We start from the raw sequence: 22,759 nt of genomic DNA on the forward strand, positions 1-22,759 counted from the left end.
GTTAAACTGGGTTCCCATTTGCTAGCATTAGTTGCAGATGCATGTTAGACATTGTTGATGGACCTATGTAGCGAAGTGTGAAATACTTAAATGTGATCAGTACTGTTTAACATTATAATAAGTGAAGGTCGTAGGTGTGAGTATACAAACCCATTCGTCAGCCCAAAGTTGATGCTTTCATTCCGGTTTCAGCTCTGTTTTTGTAGGACATATGGCCATATGGTCCCTTTTGTACCTGATGTACCAAAGATTTATTATCAAGGATTAAGGAACAGCTCCATTAATACCGCACCAGTTTAGTGCTCTGGTGCTCTGCCTCAACACGTGAACGACTTCCATTTATTCTTGGCCTCACTTATTAAAGTCAATAATGCTCTTTTAGAATAATGTTAGAAGAAAGTCTACACAACGGGACGTTCTTGCCTGATCTCCTTTAAATGAAGACACAGGATGAAGCCTGGCAGTGTGTGTTACCGGAGCAGGTTGATGTGCATCGGAAACCAAAGAATGAGACAATTTTTGCCTCGTGCAATGTCAAGAAAGGTTAAGTAAAGCAAAGGATCCATTGATTAAGTCTGCAAGATGGGCGCAAAGAGAGGAGAGCTGTGTTGCAACAATTGGGTGTTCATTCATTCCTTTGCTTGTTAAGTCCAAATGTGGCCCCACTACCACAGACTGTGTTGCCCTTTTACCCTCTGTCACCTTGTTCTTCAATGAAATTAATTGTTGTATTAAAATAAATATAAAGGACATTATGCAAATAATATATAAAGGTACAGAGAGGGGATAGGAAGGGAGAGGGGAGGGGCAGGCATGAAGAGAGCTGCAGGGAGAGGGCAGAAAGAGAGAGGGGCACGGGAGAGGGAGAGAGGTACATGGAAGAGAGGTAGGGGCAGAGAAGGAGGGGCAGGGAGAAAGAGGGCCGGTCAATGAGGGAGGTGGAGAAAGTGAGGGCGGGGCAGGGAGAGAGGAGGCAATGAGTGAGATAGGAACAGGGTGGCAGGGGGGGGGGAGGGAATGGGGGAGAGAGGCATAGAGAGAGGGAGGAGCATGGAGAGAGAGCTGGGGAGGGAGAACGAGTGAGCGGGGGAATGGAGAGATAGAGAGGGGGAATAGAGAGGGAGGATGGAGGGAAAGAGATGGAAAGAGGGGGAATGGAGAGGGTGGGAGAACAGAGAGAAGGGATGGAGAGGAATGGAGAAGGAGGGAGAGGGAAGGATCAGAGAAGGGAGAGAGAGAGCTGGGGAGGGAGAATGAGTGAGAGGGGGAATGGAGAGATAGAGAGGGGGAATAGAGAGGGAGTGTGGAGGGAAAGAGGGGGAATAGAGAGGGTGGGGGAACAGAGAGGAGGGATGGAGAGAGAGAGAGAGAGAGAGAGAGAGAGACAAAGAGATAGAGAGAGAGAAAGAGAGAGAAAGAGAAAGAGAAAGAAGAGGGTGCATTGAGAAAGAAAGTGAGGCGGGATCAGGAAGGGAGGGAGGGCAAAGAGATGGACAGAGAGGGAGAGAGGGGAGCAGTGAGAGCACAAAGGTTCAGTGAAAGAGAGGGAGAGGCAGATATATTGAGAGGGGGGTGGGGAGAGAGAGGGGGGCAGAGAGGGATTAGGGTTATGGGGGGAGAGGAGGCAGAGACAGGGTAGGGAGGGAGAGAGAGAGGAACAGACAGAGGAAAGGAGGGAGAGACAGAGGGGCAAGGCCAGAGAGCGGTAGGGAGAGGTGAGATGGAGAGAGAGAGAGAGAGAGAGAGAGAGAGAGAGAGGGGGGGGATAAGGCCTCCTCCCCTCCTCCCCGGAAATGCCGGGTACTGCTAGTATATATATATATATATATATATATGTCCCTGGAAATATATTTTCCATAAGAACTTAAATTCCTTTTATTCTTTTGGCAGGCAGGGTTGGCATTTGTACTTGTCCCAGCAAAATTACTGTGTTGTGACTCGAACCATCATCAGCTTGCCATCTATAATGTCGCACGTACCGCATCATCTTCGCGCTTTTGTGCAGTGCCTTTGTTGGAATAAGTGTCAGCTGACAGGAACATGGCGTGTATCTCCTAAAGGTTGTATACAAATGCGTATTGAAATAATGTATGTTAACATACAATTTGAAATCCTTTTCCCATGAGGCACCACCTGTTCCCCAGAGCTGAGCTAGCAGCAGCAGCAACAGCAGCAGACAAGCAGCATGTTTGCTCATCGCTGCCTTGCGCTCCAACACATCAATGTGCCTGTGTGCAAGGGGCCAATGCCCCTAAATTATATTTTATCAGGTTAGCGTATGTGGGAGTGACATATGCTGACTGTGAAAACTAAGTTATCTCCTTCCTCTCCTCTCTACGCGAGAGTAAGTTATTGAGGCCCACGAGGAGACAGCCATTGAGATTACGGCAGGGAAATTCAATTACGGACCGATGCCTATCCCCTAATAGAATTCTGATTCTCAAGAAGATGGCTGCCGACGATACGGCAAAGGGAGTTTCAGCCACCTTTATTGCAGAGGAGGGAAAGACATTTATGCGAACTGATTTTTACGGCTCGACTTGGAAGGGTCGTTAAGCCAGGCACTGTTTGTTTCCAGTGATAATGGCATCAAAGCCCACCACCTGGTATAAAGGATTTTCTTTGAATCACATGGATTTGTTTGGCCACACGACTGCACGCTGTCATCCCTGCACCCCTCACCATTCCCCTTACACACCACATTGTGCTTTCAACTCTTCGCATTACATCATGCCTCGGGCATGGTTTGCAAAATTGTTTCAATTTCCTTGAGAAATATTTTGCCATTGGATGGATCGGGATTTGAGGAAAGTGAAAAGTTGTTGGGGGGAATGGAGTGATTATTATAACTAGCAGTGGTACCCGCCCTACGGGCGGGGCTTAAATTGGGAGGCCCAAATAAAAAGGCAAAATATCAGAAATTGAAGGCTTTTTTTATTTTAAACGATTCATATAAACATCCGTTGAGTCATATCACACGCAAATCATCAAAATATAAACAGTACATGGCGCCCATTTTGAAAAAAGATTGAATTCTGCAAAACGGAAGCGACCGCTACACGTCTTTCTCAGTCGCACGTTTATGTGTAAATGGTGCGTACCGAATCTGTAACACGGAAGCGGCCGCTACACCTGTTTCTAAATCGCTTTGCACACGCTGCCGTGTTACTTCGGAGCCGCACGTTTATATAGGAAGAGTTCGTCAGGAGTCGATCTACTCTCTCCTGGTACGTAGAATAAATAGTATTTGTAGAATTTCAACAAAAGCCACATCACTGTTCATATCGGTAAATATTATTCCATCGTGTTTGGAAAATTGGAAAACTTGGAAAAATTGGAAAAACAATATAGCCTATTTTACTCCCAGGGGTCCCAGGAATACCCACCCAAAATATCGTTGCGATCGGTTGAGTCGTTTTTGCGGTACCTTTGAACGGAGGGACGGACATTTGGTGAATTATAGTAAGATAAATACTTGATGATACTCTATCTTCAAGACATTATTGATTTTGATAGTGCTGTGTAAGAAAGTTCTAATTGTGGCCCAAGCAATTTTAACATCCACACCATAATGTATTTTTCCTTGTAATCCACATTCAATGTTGTAAGTGAGTTAACATGAAGTAGTAATTGCTTTTCAGTGTGCTTCGGCCTGGATCCATTGTTCGTCATAGTTTCATAAGTTTCGCAGCCAATCAGGTGCTTACGAATGCAAGACATGGCTTCCTCTGCAGAAATTGATCAAAATTCATGGATGTTGCATTTTTTGCTTTTAAAGTGAAAAAATTGGAAATGTTGAGGAAATTATTTTTGTCTTATTTTTAAGTTGTGTATTATTGTGTGTTCAGGCTATTATTGTATGTTGCCATCGCTTACTCTGGAAATGTTTGTTAGTCTCGCATTCGGCACACGACCCCCATCTGTTCACGTTCGGGCGAATATCCTTGCCATTGGAGAGTTTGATGGATGCAGCAGGTCAGTAGACAAGTCAGATAGTTTGCTCCGAGTTGTGGATGAAAAAGGTCAGGGCTGAAGGTGCAAGACTTTTGCAACAGAATGAAGTGCACAGTTGACAGAAAAAGCTGCCACGGGATGGTATGAATTTGCGAGATCTTTATGGATTTCAGATCTGACAATGTCCCCATTTGAGGTTTCCTCATCTGAGCCAGGTGAAGTGTGGTGGAGTTTCTCTGCTGATATGGCCAAGATAAATTGACACTTGCATACCATGAAATACCAGGCAAGCTCACTTGTGGTTGGAGTTGCATCCGAGCAACAATTTCGTGTATTTCATTGGATCTACATCTTGGCACACCGTTTCTGTGCAGTCCTTTCTTTGAAAGCAAAATGCAGAAGCTGTGGATAAATCGTGACAAATTTTTGACATTTAACATTCCTTCAATAAAACATGAATGGATATTTGTATAAAGAATCTAGAGCTGCATAAAGACCTCCTCTTTCATATAGTCACACTTGGATGCCAGTCAAACACCATTGCCTTGAATCACAAAAATGCCGACATTTTTGGAAGCAAGGCCTATGTAGCACCTGCTTTACCCATCACGAGCTGCGTGAGAGCATAGCAAATGGCCTTGTGCTAATCCGGTCTAATAAGCCCCATCATTAACAGCAAAGCTTTTCTGCAATGTTGGGCTGGCCATCCCCGGCCTGCCGGTGGCCTAATTGCTGCCAAGCACTGGCAACACAGGCAAGCCCGAACATGAATCTGGCCCAGCTTGTTAGCAGCTTGTACATTATGGCTGATCAAGACTGTAATTGGATTTCTGTGCTTCTCCATTTTTGAAACCGATGATTCCTCTTGTTTCATGTGTTCTTGCAAGGATTGCACTGCACCACAACCTCCCCAAATTCTCCTTCGCCTAGGTTCCCTAAACTCTGCATTTTGAAATGAATGTTGGAATTATTGCTCATAAATGTGGGTTACTCGTAAATGTTAAAGCACTCGTAAATGTGGTTTAAATCGAGCAAAGGCTCTGCCAAGGATTGAGCTAGTTGTCGAACAAAAAATTCGGAAAAGACGCCATTGCTCCACACAGGATAAATGCGGTCGGCGGTAAATCGATTGGTGACAAAAGTATTTATGCTCCCAGCTCGTTTACATTCTTGATTTTTGAGTGTCATGGTTGCTTCTTTAACCTTCCTGGGTGCCAATGTTGATGACGAGCTGGTTTTGTGATTGCTGAGCTGTTTGACAGTCTGCGGTTATATATTTTTTGCTTTGCTAAGGTGGAAATTATCTGAGAAATGCTGCCCCGATGATTGTTTTTAATTGTTTGATCTGTGAAGGTTCTCCAACAATAACAGTCATTTTGATAACAGGCTTTGCCAAATTCCAGACAGAAAAACCCAACAGCTTGTTTTTTGCAGTGGCTGAAACTCAAAGTGCCTTGCATATTATTTTGAAGCTACAATGGCGTAATGGCATGTCAACCTCGAAAGGTGTGAATTTACTTTGTTATTGGTGACGTGAGTAATCATCAGTGTGCCAATCATTCTCAGTGGTATATGCCAAACACATGCTTCTCAAGCCCTTTCCAAGTAGAATAATTTTTGGAGGGAGTTCCAGGTTGTTTAGAATCGGTACTAATATTCCCCGTTTAAGGAGCAGAGTTCTTGATGTCTGATATTTTAGCAAAAAAGCACGGGAAGCACATCTGCTTTGATTGGAGCATGTGTTCCATAGGAGGGGGGAGGAGAATGTGTTCAGGTAGGTCTTTGTTTATGGCTGCAGGTGTTGAAAGGACAAGGTGCAGACAGAAATTGAGGTGGAAGGAGGTGGTAGAGAGGGACATGAGTGTTGAGGTGCAGAGAGAGGATGCTTAGGATAGTCGGGTGAGGGGAGTGGGAAGAGTGATGTTGCTGACACCACGAGAAGGTGGGATTATTTGAGGCCATGCAAGTTGTGTTATTGTAGTATGTAGTTCATTTAAGGTCCTGAATTTTGATTCCTGGTGGAATTGTGGAAGTGATGCAGGCTTACATCCTGGTATGGTGCCACTTTTGGAGGTTGCATCAGGGATAACAGATTTTGGAGTGGAACGTTCAGCCATTGTTACCAAATTATTTTCTTTCATGCAAAAAATTAATATTATATATTGCAATTTGCAAAATGCTGGTTGTATTTGGGAAGATATGTAATGACCAAAAACGAAAGGGATGTCCCGCAATTCTGCGGGTTGACGTTTTGATTTGCACGTCACCCAGGAGTGTGCAGCCATTGTGTGCCAAGTATTAAGTACTTTCCAAAGAGAGGGCGCAGGGGAGGCATCACTTGACTACAATATGCAGATGGTGACATCAATTGGCCTGCAATGCTGTGCTTAAAAATGGTTTGCATCAGAACACCTGGTGCACAATTCCTACACAGTCCTGGATGAAGACCATTTTATGGTAAAAAATCCGGACCTGAGCCTTTCCTTGTTGTGCAGCTTTGCTAGTTGGTGTGGTGATTTCATTTTCGAATAATCTTACTAGAATTCACCAAATGTCTGTCTGTCCGTCCGTTCGCAGGTACCGCAAAAACGGCTCAACCGATCGCAACGATATTTTGGGTGGGTAATCCTGGGATCCCCTGGAGTAAAATAGGCTGTATTGTTTTTTCAATTTTCCAATTTTTCCAATTTTCCAGTTTTTCCAAACACGATGGAATAATATTTACCGATATGAACAGTGATGTGGCTTTTATTGAAATTCTACAAATACTGTTTAGATTTTGATGAGAATTATGAACCTGCCACGAATGCGGAAGTGGACAGATGACGGAAATGAGCTGGTTTGATAATATTCCAATACAACCATCATTTAAAACAGTATTTTGTTAAAGTATCAATTGATGATTGGAATTGAGTGAATACAATTACGATTTTGATTTCGTAATTGTATTCACCCAACCGTATGGAACTTCACATCAGGATTTAAATATTTGTTTATTGTCACGAATGTTGTTAAAAGTTTCTTTTTTATATTAATGCTATTTAATTTGTGATTGGAGTTATGCTGTTTGTAATGAAAAAAGAGATATCGAGTTCAAGTGAATGACGAAATGCCGTGATGGTTTTACGTTCTAAGCGTGATATTCGCGGATCGCCATATGCAGATTCGTCATTGACTGGGCATAGAACAAACATACCCATTTGTTTGCGAACGGGTACGTTTTTCATCGAAGTCCTTCACGAACTTGCTGTCCATGTCTGTGGCATGCGACTGAAGGTGCCACAGGAATGTGGAATTTATTGGTTTTATGCTTCAGCATTCGCCGCTTCTGCATTGTCTGTTTGCTTCTGGCCTCCCACCCATGCGTAGCACGGGTACCTCACTAGTATATATACAAATTGATCAATAATCATGGCTTCGTCTTCCCCTTCCCAATTACTCTTCCCCTTCCCAATTATGTCAGTTGTGCTTTACTGTTAATTATTTTCTTTTATTTTCCTTCTCACCCTGTCTTACCACCCACAGTCACAATGTGCCCAATACACAGCGGCCCGACGTGAGGATGAGAAGCTGTGTCACCACATGATCATGTCAGCACGACGGCGAGACATGAATGAAGCATCACGAATCCTTCAGCAAGTTTTTCTTTCCATGAGCCGGCAGCTTGGGCCTTGGGAAGCCAGCCAGAGGTATGATTACAAGATGCTAGGAATCTCACTATTTCCCACCGTTAATTTTTTTTGCTTGTTAATTACAACACAAATCCAGTAAGCGAGAGCATTTTCATAATTTTACAGGTTTATATTTTGCTTTCCTTTGTAATCACATTCCGCGGGTATCAAAAGCCCCAGTCCGAGACCCCCTCCCCACCCACAAGGACCCAAAATATCTGTATTTTCTCATTTTTGGGGTTGCTTTCCAAGGAACAAGTGGAAATCTTTTCAAGTTTAAGATTAGGAACATTTTCAAGTTTAGGTCAAGGAACATTTTCAGGAACTTTCCTCATTTTCTTTCATTTAATAATTTTTTTTCCTCATTTTCAAGGATGTCTGAGTTGTGCTGCTTCCAATTCAATTAAATTCAATTCATGGTTTTATTATCAAATCATAGCAGCCAGAAGCTGAATTGTGAATAATTACCTCCACCACCTATGGTGGATGGAGGTTATGTTTTCACCCCTATCTGTTTGTTTGTGTGTTTGTTTGTAAACAAGATATCTCAAAACGTTGTGGACGGATTTGGACGAAATTTTGTGGAGAGGTTTGGTATGTGAGAAGGACGAAATGATTAGATTTTGGTGAAGATCCGGATTCGGATCCGGGTACTAGAATGGTTTAAGTGATTCTTCACCATTGGGAGACAGGGCAAAAAATGATATATAGCAGGATATCTCAAAACGTTGTGGACGGATTCGAACGAAACGTGGTGGATAGATTCGGTGTGTGACATGACCAAATCGATTCGATTTTGGTGAAGATCTGAATATAGATTCGGATGTGAGAATTATTTAATTTTTGAAATGATTCTTCACCATTGAGTGAGAGGGCTAAAACCGATATATAGCACGATATTTCAAAACGTTATGGGCGGATTGTTTGGACAAAACTTGGTGGACAGATTTGGTGTGTGACAAGACTGAATCGATTCAATTTTGGTGAAGATCTGAATATGGATTCAGATACAATAATTATCTCTTATCTTCCCCCATCCAAAACCTTGATCTTTTCTACCCCCGCTAATTTCACCCCAATTCCACTTTTTTGAAATACCAACTTCTGTCCTGGAAGTCCTTGGTGTCCTTGTGTTTTATACTTCTCCCACCCCCCTTCCAACGCCTCCTCCCCCCAAGCCCTCTCCCTCCCACACATCTCCCTGCTCTCAAATGTTGTGTGCTCTCAAGTGTTTGTGTGCTTCCCCTTCTCTCCCCATCTTGTCTTCCGCTCCCTCTTTTTATATATTTTGTTTGTCTGGTGGATTTGTTTGTGAAGTAAATGTTAGCTCTTTCACGAGCCTCGATTCAGTATACAAAAAAAGAAGAAAAAAAAGTGTTTCTTCACCATTGAGAGATTGGGCGAAAAACGATATATAACGTAGTTTAAAAAGTTGTGAACGAGTTATGACAAAACTTGGTGGACGAGCTGGTTCGATGACAAGAACAAGCTCATTCGATTTTGGTTCAGGTCCGAAACCAGATTCGGCCGATCAGGTGGCTAGAAGCCATAAACTGTTCAGCCTGGTGGAGGTATGTGCTCTATCAAGTGCCATTCTAGTTTAAAATCTAAAATCAAAATCAAGATAATGAAAAATAAATTGTAATGATTGTTATAACATCTACAAATAAATGAAATGAATTAAAAAGTACTACTTATTCTTTTTTTAAATCATTAGTACATATGGAGGCATGTTTAACATATGAAAAATAATGATCGATACAATAATATGAGGTTACAAGAATTACAACAATAGGTTAGAATAATAATTATAAATCAAGATATAATAAGATGCAAGCTATGAAATGGATAGACCAATATAAAGTTATATCAACACAAAAAAGCCGAAATAAAAATATGAAAGGCGATATAAAATATTGCAATTAAAAATATATAAATAATAAAGTCGATCATAGCAATTAGAACAAAACAATCGATTTTGGTAGAGTAGACCCAGAGTGGTGCACAGCAAAGGCACCATGAAATTTAGTGAAAAAAATAAATAAAATAATAATAATAATAATAATAATAACAATAGCTAGAACTTTAAGGAAAACTGCAAGCAGTGATAACGTCTTCCATGTCTGACATTGTCAGAATATTACAATTTTAGTCTGCAGTGTATGTATGTATATATATATATATATATATATGAATATATATATATATATATATATATATATATATAATTATATATATATATACTGTATATATATATATATATATATATATATATATATATATATATATATATATATATATATATATATATATATATACAGTATATATATATAATATATATAATATATATAATATATATACTGTATAATGTATATGAGATATTACCTGCTACTGGCATGTGGGATTGAAATGAATGGATGATGATACCTTCTCAGTGCTGGATTTTCTTCCATTTGCTTGTTTGACAGGATGCTTTTATTTTTGGTGTCATTGGAGATTAAGTCAATATATATTCGCATGCTCAGTCCTTTAAATACTGCATTTATGTATGACTCTCTTCGATGTGTATTTTTGCCACTTTTTGTCTTTTTCTTCCCTTAACCGTGTCCTCATCTCCATCGGGTATTTAACCTCAAATTGCCAGATCTCGTTGTTGAGGATCAATATTTCTTCTTTGAGACAGAAACGTGCACCATTGTGGTGTAGCATGGCTCATGGTTTGGCCATTTATACCGTATGTTAAAAGAATGTTGAATAACTTGTAATTCCAAGCCTTATTGTACAATTTGCTTGTAAACCGAATGTTGCGTCGAGATGTTTTATTTTGAGTCTCAAAACAATCTCAGCAGTGCTATTCTGCATCAAACTGTTGGGCATCAGAATTGTGCGAGTATTTTTGACATTTGATTTGAATTGAGGTCGCATTTGAGTCTTGTTGCCATGGGTTACGTAATGTCATCAATCCCATGTTTAGGCCAAAGCTATTAATTATAATTTAACCTTGGTGTTTGCCCAACATGTCTCGTTTTATTTAGTGATAGTAGTCTTCTTTTTTTGTAATAATTTGAAGCTCATGAAAGAGCTTGTACTTTTATCACATGTATAAACCAGGACACTGGGAGACATCAATGTACTTAAATATGAATTATAAGGACATTAGTTTGCAATGTAGAAATCATTACAGTGTGTGGAATTTTAATCTGGGATAAGATCATCAGGAACAATGGCTTCAATTGGGAAAACCAATCAGGCCAGGCCAATGAGACATTTTGTATCTACAAATGAATACACGTATACAGGATGTCGGGCCTAATATTGCAACTGAAGAACGGCGTTATCGTGTCTCGATGCTCGTGCTGCATCAGATGGTACTTTGAGTCCAATCCAATTGTTGTGGAAATACTGGGGACCAGAAATCTTTGAAGAAACCACCCTACCAGATGAGAGAGGCTTCTATGAGTTGAGCATATAAATATGATGAAAGTTTTATTCTCCATTTTGTTGGATGATTTGGAGAAAAGTTGAATATCTACTTTGAACATTGTTGGGGATATGGATTAGAAATGGACGGACTGATGGATGGATATGCGTATTTCAAACTTAAACTTGCCTTTTTTTCCCAGAGATATGCAATTAAGCTACCTTCGGTTTATTACTTTTTCCATTGCAAAAACATCATTTGTGAAGGAGGGAGGAGAGTGGAGGGTGGGGACATTGAACTCAAAAAAAGGATCCACAGTTTCCAAGATAAGTTTTATCTGATGGAGGCTCTTTTACCACAAACTTAACCTGCGTATATAAGGGAGGGCCTTTTGGATGACAAACCACTTTCATATCTCTTTGCCATTGGGAGCAAACCGTCCCATTTATTGCTTTGTGTCTCGACAGACCCTGGAGATATGGTTGGCTCTATTCCATCAGATGTCTGCTTTCAGCATTTGGGAGTAGGGGATGAGGGAGGACACACACACACACACACACACACACACACACACACACACACACACACACACACGGTGGGGTACAGGCAAAAGCGACAGGTGAGCAATGGGGTTGGGCAAAAACCAGAGTAGAGATGACACTATTGTTCATGCTCGACGTTTTCCATTTGCCTGCACCTCATCTCCATTCCTCTTCTCTCCGACTCTCCCTGTGTTATAATGCACCACAAAGCACTCTCTCTCTCTCTCTCTCTCTCTCTCTCTCTCTCTCTCTCTCTCTCTCTCTCTCTATCTATCTATCTATCTATCTATCTATCTCTCTATCTCTCTCTCTATCTCTCTCATCCTTTCTCTCTCCCTCTTTCTCTCTCTTTTGCTTCCTCTCTCTGCTTAATAACATGGCACCAAGGTCCTAGCAATTTTTCTTTCACAAATCGAATCTTCCTTTCCCTCAGCAAGATGGATGTCTGCTGGCCAGCATAGCGGCCAGGGATCGATGGCAGGCAAATTGAAACAGTATGGCTCGCTATCGATCTGGGCTGGCCGAATCAAAACTAACGGCGTTGTAACAGCTGCCACGGTCTGCCCATTGAGCCGGAACTAGCGGAGCATCGATATTAACTTTCCATTAATAGATCAGGTCTGCAACGGAATGACAGTTTACCTTTTTTGCGCCCTGCTTGCTTTGCATGTTTGTTGCACATTCGGATATAACCAGCTGGCGCAAGCATGGGTTTGAGTTGCCAGACAGTAATGGAATTGATCATCCACGAATAGATATGAAATTACTTGTTTGATCACTCTCTACCACTGAGTTTGTATTTCGCTTTTGGCCTGTGCAGTATTGGAGAGGATGTTGTCAATTTTCTCCAGAGCAGTTGTCAGTTCATATAGTCAGTTGTCACAATTCCTCTCTGCTGTCACTGTGCTCTTCCTTTTGTAGATCCACCAGTCAGTTGCTTGCTTAGTTGTCACAGGGAGCAAGGCGACTGCTGAGATGGGTGAAAGGTCTTGTGTTAGTATCACTGACCTTCCCAATAACAGTGTATTGAAAGATAAACCTTTAAACTCAATGATTCTTTTTAAGTTGCGTATTGCGTCTGGCTGATGTCTTCTAAAGTTTGTGTCTAAGGAATTTTTGCAGAACAGGATAACATGGAAACAGACTATTTGCAATGCGTGTGCATCATCAATGAGGGATGGTAACCTCTGTTTTTTCTTCTGTTTATCAATCTCATGAACATATTGTTGCGGATCTCCAACGTCGGCCTTTCCCCTTACCAAGGGGGGATTAATCCCCTTGTCTTTTATCTAGCCGACGCGATCCGGGGCTATGACGTTCCTTCCGGTTAGCGCTGAATAGGGTGGTAGGCCGAATTAGTCCTATTACCTAATTACCAGCGCCTCCCAGGAAGCAAGGAAATAACCCCGCCCGAACCACGGTTTTAGTGGACACGCCGAGCGATAGTGAGCCGCGATTCGGGCCGTTAACAGAACTAACCCGATTTGAGCGGTTTCTAATCGTGCCACGTTTACCCAATGGAGAAATCACTAAAACGGTCGAATCAAGAGGAAAAGGAATAACAAGCAATTTATTTACACTTTGTACAATGAAGAAGAATAAGCAATGTACAGTGAAGAAGAAGAAGCAGATACACAGGGCAGCCTTATACAGTCTTAACTTATCCCTGGACATGGGCCCGTTCGCACTCAGACTCAGACTCACACGGGGGTTGTAGATGGTCGGGTTGAGGGTCCAAGGATGGCGTCCACAGCTCGCTCCGGTCCCCGACTCGTACCACGAAGAAGATGGTAGACGGAAGGGAAGCTCTCCGCGTGTCGTTGGCGCGGATCGGACAATTATATGGGGGGGATCGGTAAGCTGGGCTAGCGGTTACTTCGCGGCTCACCCGCGTACGTAATAAACGAACCGGCTGGGTGGTTATACTGGTGGTCTCGGCCGCGTGCGTAATAGAAATACCGGCGCTTTATATGCGCTCCCAGCAAGCCCAAAGCCAAATCCTCAACGAGTCCTTGCAATCAGTCAGTATAACAGTGCCTCTCCCAACCAGTCCTCAACAATGGTGCTTTCCCACACGAAGCCCTCGAGCCCTTGCACAATCAAAGTCCCCCCAGCGAGTCCTTTCACCAATGCCAAACGTGACAGTCCTTGACAGTCCTCTGCAATGAGTGCCGCTGCGTCAGTCCTCTTGCACGAGTGCTGTTGCGTAAGTCCTTTTTGCACAGTCCTCTTGGTAAAGCGCATATACTCTCAAGTCCTTTCCGCACAGTCCTGTGGAAGGGCTTTTCGTGCGCGTTTATATATCGCCGCCCAGCGAACCCTCTCGAATGTGCCAGCCACGTTCTCACCACACTCCTTAAGCCATGCCCACTCAAGCCCTGGTTGGTTTGTTGGCTCATACCGGCTCCGCCCTTGACGTCTGCTTGACGTGGCAACACCCCCCCGACCTCGCGCTCCTCCCCCTTTTCCAGGCCTACCTCGTGGCATTCGGCTGGTTTGAGCCTCCTAATGCGAGGGGCAATAGGGCGCAGACTGGATGGTGCACAATGGGGAATGGGGCACAGACTGGATGGTGCCCAACAAGGTCGATTGGAGGGTGGGCTGCAAAATGAATGGGACCTACTCTTATTTATTTATTTTACACAACGCAGGTATGGCTATTGGAAATGTCCTTATCTCACATATACTATGAAATAACTAACGTTCTAAGGTGGCCTACGTGTTGCATGTGGACTAACTATGGGGGCAAAACCTTTAACCTTTATTAATCAATGTGTACATTTCTCAGAACCGCAACAATATTATACAGATGTTAACATATTGAGAGAGCATGCTTCTTATCCTTGTATAACTTGCTGAAGTATAAGGATCAAACTATAAAGTTTATCTTCTTTCTCTAAAGGCCATATTCCCCCATCTGGTTGGATCGGTGAGGGAATGTATTTAGTTGGCCCAAGTTTTTCATGAACCGGCTGGCCCGGCCTGATGTTCGACTAAGTGGGTTCGAGCTTAAGTTTCGGACTTTGTTCAGGGTGCCGTTGATAACTCGCCTACTCTTTGCGAGGGCCAGCAGATGGGACAGCCAGTAATGGAATTGATCATCCACAAATGGAAGTGATCATCCACACATATTTTCCATCCATCCGAAGTCTTGGATGCGAAACACCAGGATGGCATTTTCTAGCTCGTCCCAGATTCGAACCCAGGCTAGACAGCTCAGAGGAGACTGTACCTACCTCTAGGCTATCCAGCCAGCCCTCTATAAAGTTCATGCAAATGTTTAATTACCTTTTTGGTCATTGCATTGCCTGTTTTCTTTTTCTTATGAGATGCTTTTGCCTCAATCAATGATATTGTTCTTTCCCCAACCTGGCTGGCCAATGAGCTTAAGCCTGGGAGCACTGCTTGCTTTGCTGTGGTGATGAATCGCTGCAATCTCACAAAGCATAATTACCCACGGGAGCACAGTCTGGCTACCTACCTTATTTCCTCTCCCGTCTCAAGGCCCTTTGTGATCTACTTCCCTTTCAGAATAGCTGTGCGGTGCAATCGGTATCCGAATATCTTGGACAGGGGCTGTGGCTTGTTTGATTTCCTAGGCTTGAGTGAGTATGGGCCTAGATACCGAGCTTACATTTATTTTCAGCCTTGCACTTCGATGCTCTTGTGTTATCTTGCTTTGAGCAATGACCTTGGAAGACCTGGGTGAATGTTAATGCTTTTTTTTCATTTTGCATTATTTCCCTTAATCCTTCAATGGCTTACACCCAGGATTTGAATTTCTGGCCTCTGAAATGTTGGTACAGTCCCCACCCAAAGCAATACGCATATCATCATCATCATCATCATCATCATCATCATCATCATCATCATCATCATCATCATCATCACCATCATCATCACCATCATCATCACCATCATCATCACCATCATCATCATCCACAATGCTGCATTCAGTCTCAGTTTTGCCGAAGGGGTTTCTTGGCTGTGGTTACAATTCTGGATGGGTCGCCACTCCGACACAGGATCCTCGACTGATTGTGCAGGAATTTGAAAATTAGCAAGAGCGATAGTTCGCCTACTCTTCGCGAAAGACATCGTGACATCTATACCATTCACCAACTAATGCTAGCGGATGGGATTCCGAATTCAACGTCCGTCGGAGTGGCGCCACACGCATTGATGCCTCGCCTCGCCTGCGAAACACCAGGACGACCGTTTATAGCTGGGCCCGGATTCTCACCCAGGCTAGACAGCTCAGAGGTGAGTGTGCGTACCTCTAGGTCTAGGGCCTAGGCCATCCTTCCAGCCCTTTATACCACATTACCCTTCCTAATTTTGTTCAGACCAGCATCCTTAATGATTAGTCAAAATACGCTTCATGATTGCGTGATGTTGGTGTTTAGCCACCAGCAATTACAGCTGAGCTGATTTTGCCTTTAATGTGAAAAGGTTATTTTCCTACTAATGTTTATTTTGAAATAAAATGAAGGAACACTGGAATTTGAGCCAATCGGGTTTTGGTGGGTTACTAGGCGGTGTATGAGCATGAGTGTGGTTGGGGGTTACTAGGTGGTGTATGAGCATGAGTGTGGTTGGGGGTTACTAGGCGGTGTATGAGCATGAGTGTGGTTGGGGGTTACTAGGCGGTGTATGAGCATGAGTGTGGTTGGGGGTTACTAGGCGGTGTATGAGCATGAGTGTGGTTGGGGGTTACTAGTCGGTGTATGAGCATGTGTGGTTGGGGGTTACTAGGCGGTGTATGAGTGTGGTTGGGGGTTACTAGGCGGTGTATGAGCATGAGTGTGGTTGGGGGTTACTAGGTGGTGTATGAGTGTGGTTGGGGGTTACTAGGCGGTGTATGAGCATGAGTGTGGTTGGGGGTTACTAGGCGGTGTATGAGTGTGGTTGGGGGTTACTAGGCGGTGTATGAGTGTGGTTGGGGGTTACTAGGCGGTGTATGAGCATGAGTGTGGTTGGGGGTTACTAGGTGGTGTATGAGCATGAGTGTGGTTGGGGGTTACTAGGCGGTGTATGAGCATGAGTGTGGTTGGGGGTTACTAGGCGGTGTATGAGCATGAGTGTGGTTGGGGGTTACTAGGCGGTGTATGAGCATGAGTGTGGTTGGGGGGATGTCAGAAGCTCTGCTGTTATTGGCGCTGAGGAAGCGCCTTTAGCGATTGACTTCCAGCCAGTGTAACGCTAATTCCTGTCACAGGAATTCGGAGATCATATAAGTGGGCGTGGCAGTTCCTGATTGGTTCGTGTTGGGGAACGCCTTCTCGCTGCCGACGTGACGTAAATTCGCGCACGCGCACTGGTGATTGGCGCTGAGGAAGCGCCTTTAGCGATTGACTTCCAGCCAGTGTAACGCTAATTCCTGTCACAGGAATTCGGAGATCATATAAGTGGGCGTGGCAGTTCCTGATTGGTTCGTGTTGGGGAACGCCTTCTCGCTGCCGACGTGACGTAAATTCGCGCACGCGCACTGGTGAAGCTTACTCGATCTTACTCGATCCCATATTACATGTACTTTCATTGCATACAAATTATACTTCCTCCTAGAAATTCCAAGCCCGAACCTCAGCGCAATCCAAGAGGATTCACTTGTTTTCTGTTGAAGGTGTTGAGCAGAAGCTCACACGATATGTCCACAAATCAGAATTTTCTACACTTGAACATGGTCGTTATTAAATAGTCATTGGTTCCATTAGGTAGACCGTTAAACCGCTTATTTACGATACATTGCAATTGATAGATGTTTTGTGCAGGTGCACTTTTGATGTTTGTTGGACAATTAGTACACCCAGACACCAAGTCGTTAACACGTGAGCTCTGGTGCTTTAGCTTCGATTTGCAGGTAGACACGCTACTTCGAAAAATAAACACCATTCATATGAAAAAGTGACGAATAATAAGACTTCTTCCGTCGAGCTCGAGGGGCAATAACCTGTGATCGCCAAGATAATAATTTCCTTGCACAGACAAATCAACTTATGGTGCTTCCGCTTTTAAACAGAAATCTAAAATTTTGGTTTCTTTGGAACAAGTAATGGCTGCAGCAGCTGAAGTACCAACACACCCTGTTTTTGGGATACTAATGCGCATGTCATTATCCTTGGAGTTTGGGCTGGCAGGATGGTCTTGATTCGAGAGGTACGCACACTGGCGTCAGCTGTTTAGGTTCGAATCCCGGCCTGGCTATAAATTTGTCATCCTCGTGCTTCACATGCAGATTGAGGCATCGATGTGTGGGCACTGTTCCATGGATGTCAATCTAGCATCAATGGTTGGACTTTCCTGTGGTGATGACTAGGCGGGTTATTTCCGGCACTCTGACCGAATTCCAACCACCTTGAGTAGGACATGAGGCCTGGCCAGCAGGTTCGTGAAATACTTGGTCCAAAAGTTTCTCTGGCGGACCCTTCAAGAAAATGGGAAAAAATAGGGCCATTTAGGTTGTGGTAGTTTTTAAAATTATATTTATAATAATCATGTATCTCAGTGTTCCTGGCAGGTTGGCGACAGGTATGCACACTCACCTCTAAGCTGCCTCGCCTGGGTTTGAATCCTGACCCAGCTATAAACTGTCATCCCGGTGTTTCACAGGCAGGGCGATTCATCAATGTGTGTGTCGTCCCCCGGATGGATGGTAAAACTGGAATCCTGGCTTCTGGCATTAGTTAGCAGATGTTAAAGATCTCACGGAGTCCTTCGCGAAGAGCAGGCAAGCTATCGCCGGCACCATGGCGAAATTACAAATTCCTGCTCTAACCTAGAGAGGGCACTGCATCAGTGGCACAGCCACGCCCTCGTGCCGCATTCAAACGAAGAAGCATCTCGACGTTATTTATTTTTTGACACCTGGCTAATTGTCCCCCGTCGCACCGCGGAGCGAAAGGGGGACTATGGTTTTCCCCTCCGTCCGTGTGTGTGTGCGTGCGTGCGTCCATGCGTGCATCCGTGCGTCCATGCAGGCGTGCGAACGTGCGTGCGTGCGTAAGCGAAGGACCGAATTCTAATTTGGTGTGTGGGTGCAACCCACGTCAAAATCCATGATGGCCGCCGCCATGTATGTCTGAACCTTGTGAGCGGAATATCTTGAAAAATAAGCGAAGTACCAACTTCTAATCTGGTGTGTGGGTGTATCTAGGCACAAGGAAGAACGCTATTGAAAATTGGGTCGCCACGTCAAAATCGAAGATGGCCGCCACCATGTATGTCTGAACCTTGTGAGCGGAATATCTTGAAAAATAAGCGACGTACCAACTTCTAATCTGGTGTGTGGGTGTATCTAGGCATAAGGAAGAACGCTATTGAAAATTGGGTCGCCACGTCAAAATCGAAGATGGCCGCCGCCATGTATGTCTGAACCTTGTGAGCGAAATATCATGAAAAATAAGCGAAGTACCAACCTCTAATTTGGTGTGTGGGTGCAACTAGGCATAATGAAGAACGCTATTGAAAATCGGGTCGCCACGTCAACATCCAAGATGGCCGCCACCATATATATATATATATGTCTGAACCTTGTGAGCGAAATATCATGAAAAATAAACGAACTACTAACTTCTAATCTGGTGTGTTGGTGTATCTACGCATAAGGGAGAATGCTATTGAAAATTGGGTCGCTACGTCAAAATCCAACATGGCCACCTTGCGTCTTCCACTTTGTCAACTCACATCACTTCACCGACGGGTGACCTAGGCGTAACGCTTGTTTTACATCTTTATCTCGAAGGATGCAGAATATCAACAAGGTTGTCATTCCCATGAAAGCAAACCCTTCTCATGTTCTGCTGCGGCAGCATAATCACGGCAAGCGATTGTTGAGCTGAAAACTCTTTACCCATGCATATTGCGAGTTAGTGGCCATCCTTCCCGCAGCAATTATATGTCCAATTTAGCTGACGGCAATAAAGTTTTTCATTTGCTCTTAGGAATTACACCAGCTCTTCGGCACACCACGTCCTCGCGTACGAAAAATTTAGCTGATTAGTGGTGGTATTGGGTTGGAAAAGAGGAACGGGGGTGATGGTGGCTCGTTTGGGTGTGTTTTTTTCCCTTGTCAGCCTGATGAATGCCCTACTGCAAATGGAATTCACATGAACCATTTTCTTTCTTTTTCTCCTTTCTGCTCACGAGATAATTGATAACCAGGAAAGTTAATGTTTATGCATATAGATGAATACAGGTGCTTCTGCATTGCAAATAATGCTTGACCCAAATTGGAGATAAATAATTGATGGCATTTGCGTTCTGCATGAGGGTGTTTCAAGGACTTACCACCGCTGCATCGAAGCTTCAGCTTCCAGGTTGTTCAGCTTTAATCCATGACCTTTTCTTTCTGTTGGGATGGTCTTGTATTCACTGATGTTGCCGTCGCAAGTTGTATGCACTTGACCTCGCTGGTCTGTGAACACTGAGCCGATGATTAGATCGCCTTTTGAAATCCGGTTTTTGTCCTTTGCGTACACTTGCGAGGAAGATTCTTTATAATTAAAATGAACAAATATCTCACTTGGAAGACCTTGGGAAGATCTGCTTTGTTCGTACGAGTAATAGATGAATTAGCAACATATCTCCAGAATCTATAATGCCGGATTACAACAAGTTGGTCTTTGTTGATCTGCTGTTCTGTTATTTTAACGATGTGAAGCGCGTTTGTCCGATGGTACTTGGTCATCATGTTGTTCATCAAATTTTCATTATTTTCCTTAAAGTTGCATCTGGACTTTCAGGTCATCCTAAAGAAAGGACTCATGTTTCTGGAAAACCTGAACCAGCCTGTAATTTACTGCCTGCCCCACTCTGGCAATTTATGCTTAAATCCACAAATCATTTGATTTTGTCCTAAATAATCCTTTATCACGTTTTTTTTTTTTGGTTTTTTTTGTTGTTTTTATTTACTTTTGTCCTCAGCAGGCATCTCCAGGCTCTGATCCTCGGTGCTCAGTGGCTTGCAGTGATTTCGCTCGCGCACAGAGAGCTGCGCTAAGTCGAGGGAGCTAATTATTGCAGCGCAACACAGCCGGGCTCCTCGGCTGATGAATAGGTGTGCATTGTAATGGCAGGCTAGCAAGATTTATGGTCCATTGCAGTGAGTTGCTTGGATTGCGCTGATATTAAAGAATAATTTTGAATGTGTTTGCTGATAAAGCTTGTGTGATTAACCGTAGCTCTCCCTCACTGTCGTATCGCAGGCGAGCAGGCAGAGGCTTTGAACTTGGCACCTGATGGTGTCACACACGCGAACCATTTGTGTAAATAAAAGGGTACTCCAAAGGGGCTCAAGGTTTTAAGTTACCAATGAACCACTTTATAATCCCCATATAATGGGGGTCAAGACACGATATTAACTTTCGCGTGCAAGTGCACTGTATCTTTCGTTTCCTGTCCACTTTTTTGACGAGTGTTTACTGAGCTATGAATTTTAGCCTGTGCTTTGGTGTTGATTTGATGAGCTTTTGAATGCTCTATGCTGATTTATGTGCCAGAACCATATGGCTAGACTTGTTTTGGTTATGAGACCCTGCCTTATGACTTCCAAGACGACGTCGTTTTCCAACAGCACCAGAGAAATGACCACAGGACCAGGAGCCGGGAAACTTAGACGCCATTACCGTTACCACGTGTGCCAGGAAGCTTTGAAACAAGACTTTCACTTATAAAGTCCCACTGGGACTCGGTAAACATCCTCTGAAAGAGTTATGGACAAAATAATGTTTGTAGGCCTTTTTGAAATCCCCCTGGCTAAAAAGCAACCAGGCTCAAATGTCATTCGTTGCTGTGGTAGGACATGTAATGGTGAAGAAGTGAAGAAGAAGAAGTGAAGTGAAGTGAAGAAAAAGAAGTGAAGTTTGCTTTTGCATGAATTTGTGAAGCGTGTTCAATGATGGCACTCAATTAATTATTTCAGTACTCTCCTGCCCCCTTACCCTGCTTCCCCTCCTGCCTCCCACCCATATTTGTTTGCAGATTAATATTTGCATGACCAACATCTTCTTCCTTTTTCCTTCCATTCTACCCTCACCTTATTCCTAAATAAGCCTGTATTTGGTGTAATGGTAATAGTTTTGACAAAATGTATAAAAATCCAAAAATTTGTTTTGACAAAATGTATAAGGTGGCAGCAGTCTTGTTGGGCATCATTTTGAAACCAAGCACACAATTATGCATGCCTGTGTTAGTGCAGCACAAGTTTGCACAGCACACCACAGGTGTGTAGATGCAGGAAGTATATAATTAGTATGTTGAGCATCCCACGAGGACAGAATAAATAAAAAAGCAAACTAGAAAGCATCTGAAAATGCAAAGCCCTTCCAGATCCAAATTTTGTACGCAAAATAAACTTGACAACAAGAACAGCATAAATATTTGTTTGTACATCTATGTAATGATACGTTTGTTCATCCATCCGTCCGTCTGGCTGTGTGTAACATTCCATTACACCCATTGGTTGGATAGTTTGCCTGACTCCACCCACAATTTCAACCTGAAAAATCATATGGCCTTCTTCCTGCTATGCGAAGCCAAAGTCATCTTTGGAGCTGTCATATTGAAAATTATTGGGGAAAAAGCCAGGGGCATAGTAAAAGCCCCTTTATACTGTATGTGCCATGTGGCAAATTATAGAAAAGAAGGGACATTCCATAGCTTGTAGAAAATGCTAAACAATAGAAAAGAAGGGACATTAAATAAATCTCGTGTGCATGCTGGACCTCCCTTGTGTTCTTAGGATGAACCAAGTAATGCTCTAGAAAAGTTCATATAAAGGGGTGCCAATTTGATTCATACACCTGCATGAAGAAGTAAATGTATTTTATTTGCCAGATGTATGGCGTCAGATGTTGCAACATTGTGAAAGAAAATATGCGTCATTATTTACTTTTAATGATGTTGGGTGTTGCCTGGTGTTGGTGTTGCCTGGTGTTGGCTTAGCGGTTCTGGTGCCAGCTTAGGATCCTAGGATCCTGGGTTCGAATCCCGGTCGATCGCTGAATTAACGCCAGGGGGGTTGACTCAGCCTGTCATCCTTCCGAGGTCGGCTAATTGAGTACCAGTTCACTGGTAATTCCCTGCTTGTCGTAAAAAGGCGACAAAAAGGGTTGGTGGCAGGAAGGGCATCCGACCGTAAAACATTGCTTCAAAAAGGGGACCGAAAAACAACA

At 43.3% G+C, this 22,759-nt stretch overlaps 1 protein-coding gene across 2 annotated transcripts in view; it reads left to right on the forward strand.

Annotated features, from left to right (window-relative positions):
• The window catches only part of LOC137425478 (lipopolysaccharide-responsive and beige-like anchor protein), a 722,436-nt gene that overhangs the window by 392,891 nt on the left and 306,786 nt on the right, over window positions 1–22,759 (forward strand). For both annotated transcript variants that reach the window (XM_068113965.2, XM_068113966.2), the window contains exon 36: window positions 7,480–7,643. In XM_068113965.2, coding sequence (XP_067970066.2) covers window positions 7,480–7,643 — 164 coding nt within the window. The remainder of the gene's footprint in view (window positions 1–7,479; window positions 7,644–22,759) is intronic.

Source organism: Myxine glutinosa, chromosome 4 (genome assembly GCF_964187855.1).
Source record: "Myxine glutinosa chromosome 4, kmMyxGlut1.1, whole genome shotgun sequence".
In the NCBI taxonomy this organism is placed as follows: domain Eukaryota; kingdom Metazoa; phylum Chordata; class Myxini; order Myxiniformes; family Myxinidae; genus Myxine; species Myxine glutinosa.